The sequence below is a fragment of the Chrysemys picta genome, chromosome 12 (genome assembly GCF_011386835.1).
Source record: "Chrysemys picta bellii isolate R12L10 chromosome 12, ASM1138683v2, whole genome shotgun sequence".
In the NCBI taxonomy this organism is placed as follows: Eukaryota; Metazoa; Chordata; order Testudines; family Emydidae; genus Chrysemys; species Chrysemys picta.
In genome coordinates, this window is record NC_088802.1 from 20936767 (window position 1) to 20944155 (window position 7389).

Here is a 7389-nt window from a genome sequence, read left to right on the forward strand (position 1 = left end):
GGTTGAGGTGCAAGCTGCTGCTCCCTGACCATGCTTGCCCTCAGTGGATGGACTGGGAAATACAGCCCAGTTAATTACAGAAGTAACACCACTTCTCCCCACCCCACTCTCTCCTTGGGTGCCTCTTAGGTGGCCTCTCTCCCACTGGAGAAGTTCCTTCCCCTGGATAGGTGTATCTGCTTAGGCCTGGTCCCCAGTCTCTGATCCCTCTCCATCCCTGCTATGTTTCCTATCAGCCCTAGGCTTACTGTCTATATACTCACCAGCCAGTTTACCAGCTGGGTGCACATGTCTCAGATTTCTGTCTATTAAACCATGATTTTACAACCTTAGAATCTTCCAGGGGTATTGAAATAGGATGGTGCCATTAAGCAATGAGAAACTCCAACACAGGAACAAAAATAAAGCTAGCCATCATGGTACAGATTTCAGCTCATGTAAACTGCCATAGCTCCATAGCACTATGACCAATTTACACTCGCTGGGGATCTGGCCTCATTGATTCCAATGGAGCTATGGATGATTTTCCCCAGCTGGGGGATCTACCACATTGACTCCAAAGGAGCGACGCTTATTTACACCAGAAAGGAATCTGGCCCACTGACTCCAATGGAGTCACATTGATTTACACCACCTGGGAATCTGACCATTCATGTTACTCAATCTCTCTGATGTGCCAGAAAACAATGTGAATTAAGCATTTTTAAAAAATGTAATGTAGCATTGCATCTTCAGCCTAATGAGCCTTTTGTTTTGGTGTTGTGTGCAGTAAGAAAAATATGTCATTGCAAAGAAAGAAAGAAAGAAAGAAAGAAAGAAAGAAAGAAAGAAAGAAAGAAAGAAAGAAAGAAAGATCAATCTATTCATACTAACAGAAGTTAAAGATCAGATACATGAAATCTCCGCCACACTGAATTCTTCCAAACTTCTATCTGTAATGGGAATGAATCACTCCATAACAATTAAAAATTACACTCTTGTAATTAATCCCAATAGACAAAGAGCTAAAATCATGCAGGCTGGTTAATAACTTCTGATTTTCTTCTGTTCAGATTCACTACCAAAAATATGGATTTGAAGCATATCTCCATTATTATCAATGGGCCAGACCCGTAGTAGGTGCACACAGCCCTAGTTACTATGAACTCAGTTGTATCATTAACACAAGCTCATAACCCGGCCCTTAGTTTTTCGTGTTTGCTTCTGTGCCTCTTAGTGACCTGCTTCAAACTGTGTTTGTACTTGTAGACTGTGATCAAGTCACCTCTTAACCGTCTCTTTGTTAAGCTAAATAGATTGAGCTCCTTGATATTAAAATGTTGATGTTAGATCCACAGCTTGTGTCAATTGGCGTCATGGCATTGGACTCAATGAGCCCAGTCCCCACCTGGTTTACATGGATGTAAGATCAGATCTCCAGGTGGGTGTAAATTGGTTAAGCTTTATCAAAGTCAATGGCACTACATTGGTTTGCAGAGGTCAGAGTTAAGGTCAGACTCTGCTCTCCCATATACCAGATTTTCACCAGTCTAACTCCTTTGACACCACTCCTGATTTATGCACACAAGGGAAAGAAGCTCCGTGTTTTTAAATAACCCTGAAATGGGTATAAGCGGCAAAGCAGTTTAATAGGCATTGCTTTGGCACAGAATGAAACTCCAATTCTTCCCTCCCACAAAATGCACACCAGTTTAACTGCATTATTAAGCCAGAACTTCTGCTGGTGTAAATCATCCCAAGTGCATTGACATCCATGGAGTTAATTTGGATTTGCATTGGTGCAGCGAAGAGTAGAAACTGGACCTTCTGTGTATAAATTGTGTGGTTATGGAAATAACTGACATGGACCAAGAGAAAGAAAGCAAAAGGATATTTACAGTCAAACAATTAATTCTTGGTGAATAACGTCCACCCAGTCAGTCTCCTCAATGCAGCTTTGATGTCCTTGTTCCTCATGCTATAGATAACTGGATTCATCATTGGCGGTAACATGGAGTAGAGAAGAGCCACCACGAGATCCAGACCCAATGTAAAACTAGAGGTGGGTTTCAGGTAGGCAAAGATGCAAGTGAAAACAAATAAAGAGACCACAATGAGGTGAGGAAGACAAGTGGAGAAGGCTTTATGGCGTCCTTGCTCAGAGGGGATTCTCAGCACTGTTTTGAAGATTTGAACATAAGAAAAAGTTATTAAAACAAAGCTGCTTAAGCCTAAGCATGCACTAAAGGTGAGAACCTGAACTTCACTGAGGTATGAGTCAGAGCAGGCGAGCTTTAGTAGCTTGGGGATTTCACAGAAGAACTGATCCACCATGTTGCCGCCACAGAAGGTTAACATAAACGTGTTCCCGGTGTGCAGTGCAGAATTGAGACTACCACAGATCCAGGCACTGGCTGCCATTTGGACACAAGCTCTCCTGTTCATAACTCTCTCATAGTGCAGTGGTTGGCAGATGGCAACGTACCGGTCGTATGCCATGACAGTGAGAAGGAAAAAATTTGCTCCTATCAAGAAGACGAGGAAAAAAACCTGGGCAACACATCCAAAATAGGAAATTGACCTAGTGTGGGTTAAGGAATTAGCCATTGATTTGGGGATGTTGACAGAGATGGAACCAAGGTCTACAACAGACAGATTCATCAAGAAGAAGTACATGGGAGTGTGAAGATGGTGGTCAAGTGCTATGGCTGTGATGATAAGAAGATTCTCCATCAGTGCTGCCAGGTAAATTACTAAGAACAGTATGAAGTATAAAATCTGCACCTCTGGAACATCAGAGAATCCCAGGAGAAGGAACTCGGTCACAGTGGTTAGGTTGGACATTTTCTTTCTCAGAACATTATGAACTGCCTGTAGAGGGAAGGACAATGGTCAGGATTAGACTAGTAAAATATCTCTCCTTTTGTGTAAATCACCATAATTTCCTTGAATTAAGATCACATCCTTACCGTGTGAAGATTCATGTAATCTGGGAATGGGGGTGAGGGAATCAGCCCCATTGACTTCAGTGTAGTTACTCTTGATTTACATTAGGCTGAGTGAGACAGAGGAGAATAAGTCCCATTGACTACAATGGAGTTACTCCTGATTTACACTGGCTGAGTGAGAGGATAATCAGGCGCATTGACTGAATGGGATTATAATCAGGACCAATTACTTTTTAGATTTTTGTATAAGTTTCTCATTCAAAGATGTATAAAGTTAGGTAAATCTTATGCTCATTTTACAGAAGGGAAACTGCAAACCAGATAGCTAGATTCTGCTGTTAGGCACACCAGTGTAAATCTGGAGTAATTTCATTGAAAGCAGTGGAATTACTCTGCATTCACACTGCTGTAAATGGGAGTAGCATCTCCTTCAGAGGTGAAAGGGCTCACTCATGGTCACATGATGACCCAGCTATAGAGTCAAGGAACACAAGCCAGGAAGGGTCCTGAAACCCAGTTGGCTGTTCTAGTCATGACCCATCACTCACAACCAACAACAGAATAAAAGAACCCCCGAGTTCTGACTGGTCTCCCACTTTTCTAACCCGCTAGACCCCACTCCTCTTCCAGAGCTGGGAATAGAACCCAGGAGTCCTGGTGCTGAACCCGTCCCTAATTACTAGATCACACTCTCAGGTGAGAGTTGGGAATAGAACCTTGACTCCAACCCCCATAATCACTACACCATACTGTATCTCTGTTTAAAAATGTGGCAACACTGGACAGAATTTTTATTAGCATTAATGGCATTTGTAGTACAACTGCTGCAAGATCAAGATCCAGCGACGATCAGGACACCATGTAGCTGGGCTCTATTTATTTCTACTGCATTTCACTGCCATTGATCCCAATGATGGTCTGTCTTGAGTAAGAACTGCAGGATTTAACTTCATTGTTTTTTTCTATAAGAAATTAAAGATTGCAGTGATTAGGAAGAAGATAAATGACATTTGGATCTCATGCAGAAGGACTAATGATTTCTCATTCTGGAACACTCAAATTTAGGGTCAACCAATGGATACTTGTCAAAGTCACTGGGGTGCACAAAGTTATTATTTGGCATTTGGGTACCAATTGATGTTATTCTAGGTGCGTTGATAACGCTATCTCTTATTAATGTTGCCTGACACTTCCCATTACAGGGCCCTATTTTCTTTTGCTTATAACTTTACCAGACTTCAACCATTGGGGCTGATATTTTCTATGTCAGGTGTCTGCCTCAAAACAGTTGAGACATTTCAAAGAATGAACCAAGGGAAAATATATTGTTTTGCTCATGTTAAGCTCCAGTGAGACTATGCTTTGGAGCAGGGACTTGACATTTGGCATGAGGAGTCATTTCCTAAAATAAAATATTTATTCTTAAAAAATATATGAACTAAAATAAAATAATCTAAAACAACATAAACAATATAGTCAACATTGAAACAAAATGCTTCAATTTTATTGAAATGTAATGTTCCAGTTGACCCCCAAAGTTTTTAAAAAATCATTTCATGGGAAATTTTGAAATTCAATTTTTCATTACAATTTAAATGAAAATAAATTTTGAAATCACAGCCTATCCCATGAAATGGACATGAGGGTTCTTGCTGAGCCCTTTCATGAAGCACTCATATATTATAGTGATGAGCACCATAGAAAAGCCCTTCAAGATACGATGGATTATTTTGTCTTCAGAGCAGGGTAGAAGAATGTGCAGTGAATAAGGACTGGGAGCACACAGTGAAGAATGAGGAGAAAACAGAGTACTGAATAATTGCTCACTAAGTACATCCTATGCACTGAATGAGGCAGGGGCCCAGTGGAAAAAGGAATATGTGATTGTGTAATTAAAGACTGCATTATAATTTCATTGAAGATAAACCAAACTAGGTCTAATTGGTGGACAATATAATGAGCGAATGGGGTAGACCGCCCATCACCCACTTTTGTCATCCTTAAAATGATGGAGAGGATCAAACAGGGAGCAGACTCAGGTGGGAGTCTCAGGTGAAAACTCGACAGGCTTCCCCTTCGCTCTGGAGACTCTGTCCTTTGCTCATGAGCACTGAGGATTATTGATTCATCATACACCCAGACCATAGGTCACCAGTATGCATGCCTGGACATCACTGCTGGACCACTGAGGACCACAGACTGATACATGTGAAATCCTGCTCTGGTTTCCGTTCTCTTTCCAGCCCCACTATCTTCCTCTCTGTTGGCTTTTCACGGGATCCTGAGACCAGCTGCACCATACAGCATCAACTATGTCCAAATTGAAATTAGACTGGAAATTTGAAAAAAATAAATATTGTCCATTTACAATAATTTATTTTTTTTTCCTTAAAAGACACTTCTGGAAACCACACATATATTTCATTGCAACATCAGACTTACTGTGCCGGTGTGTGTGAAATCCTCCCAGCTCGTCTCTCCTCCAACTCCAGACTCCTTTTAGTTATCTATCTATCTATCTATCTATCTATCTATCTATCTATCTATCTATCTATCTATCTATCTATCTATCTATCTATCTATCAGTGTATTAGGAGAAACTGTTCTCTCCTCACAGTGAGACTGACCTGCTGGAAAAATACAAAGACCTGTTGCTCTCTGCAGACGAGATGTGTGTGGCTAACTCTGGTGCTGTTGGAAGCATATTTATCCATGCCTATTCCTGAGAGCTTTCAGGCACTCACTCCCTGAAGCCCTGCACAGCACAGGATCAGAGGCCCAGAGGCCAATGTTACTTTCTGTCTGTATTGTACTTTCATAAATATTCCCAGAAATTGAAGTGATCACAATTACAGAGAGGCAGTAGTGTCTAGAGCAATGACTCTGATCCAATGGCTAGGGGCACAGGACTGGTTCTCAGGAGACCTGGTATCTAGTCCTGTCTTGGCCACTGACCTACTGTGTGACCTATCACAAGTCACTTCTCCTCTCTATGCCTCAGGTTCCCTTCCCTTCCATTGTGTGTTTGGATTATACACTCTATGTGACAGAGGCTGTCTCTCACTATGTGTTTGTGAAGCATCTAGGAGACTGAGGCCTCTAGGTGTCAGGGTAATACAAATTATACAAGAAATCTCTCTCTCTCCAAGTTAAATGATTCTGTATGTCTAAGCCCATAAATTTTTGACACTCAGTGTGTCCATGTCTGTGTCTGTCCCTTCTGCCCACACACACACACACTCTATGTGAGGGAAATCAAAACCAAGTAATTTTATAACATGCTCATACTCACAGTCAGAGAGGGCTCATACCAAAAACATATAAAGCTGGGAATTTCTAAGGGGCGTGTGTGTTAGGATTCCTGGTTTCTTCTGCCAGTGATCTGCTGGGTGAATTTAGGCAAGTCCCTTCAACTCATGGTCTATGTTTCCCTTCCTACCCTTGGCCTGTCTTGTCTATTTAGACTGTGAGCTCTTCCCATCTTACCTGGAACAGTGGGACCCAGATCTCAGGGCCAACTAGCATACACATTTTTATTATTATTATCACATGAAAACATCATGGGAATATATTAATATATTATTATTATTATTAGTAGTAGTAGTTTTATTTTGTTTTGTTTCATAGACTCATAGATTCCAAGGCCAGAAGGCAGCACTGTGTTCATCTAGTCAGACGTCCTGTATAACAAAGGATCTTAAGCAAAGTAAGCAGTCATGGGATAAGAGGAAAGGTCCTCTCATGAATCTATAACTGGTTAAAAGATAGGAAACTAAGGCTAGAAATAAACAGTCCGTTTTCAAAGTGGAGAGAGGTAAATAGTGGGATCCATCAAGGATCTGTACTGGGAGCGGTGCTAGTCAACCTGTTCATAAATGATCTGGAAAAAGGGGTAAGCAGTACGGTGACAAAGTTTGAAGATGATACAAAATTACTCAGGATAGTTAAGTCCAAAGGTGACTGTGAAGAGTTACAAAGAGATCTCACTAAACTGGGTGACAGGGCAACAAAATGGCAGATAAAATTCAATGTTGATAAATGCAAAGTAATGCACATTGGAAAATATAATCCCAGCTATACATAAAAAAGGGTGAGGTCTAAGTTCACTGTTACCACTCAAGAAAGATATCTTGGAGTCATCGAGGATAGTTCCCTGAAAACATTCACTCAATGTGGAGTGGCATTAAAAAAAAAAACCTAATAGGAACCATTAGGGAAGAGGTAGATAATAAGACAGTAAATATCATAATGTCATTATATAAATACACGGTAGGCCAACACCTTGAATACTGTGAGCAGTTCTGGTCACCCCATCTCAAAAGAGATATATTAGAATTGGAAAAGTTACAGAGAAGGGCCATATGGATCATTGGTCTGACTCAGTATTGCCTTGCTTATGTTCTCACAGACAAGTTAGATCATAGGATGTGGGGGTCAGACTGTGTCATATTTCCCTGGAAAG

General features: G+C 41.0%; 1 protein-coding gene across 1 annotated transcript; it reads right to left on the bottom strand.

Moving 5' to 3' along the window:
* Positions 1 to 1887: 1887 nt before the first annotated feature.
* LOC101935312 (olfactory receptor 14A16-like) lies at positions 1888 to 2823 on the bottom strand. Its single transcript, XM_008168731.1, has one exon. It carries the CDS (start codon positions 2821 to 2823, stop codon positions 1888 to 1890), a length of 936 nt encoding a protein of 311 aa, XP_008166953.1.
* Positions 2824 to 7389: the final 4566 nt, after the last annotated feature.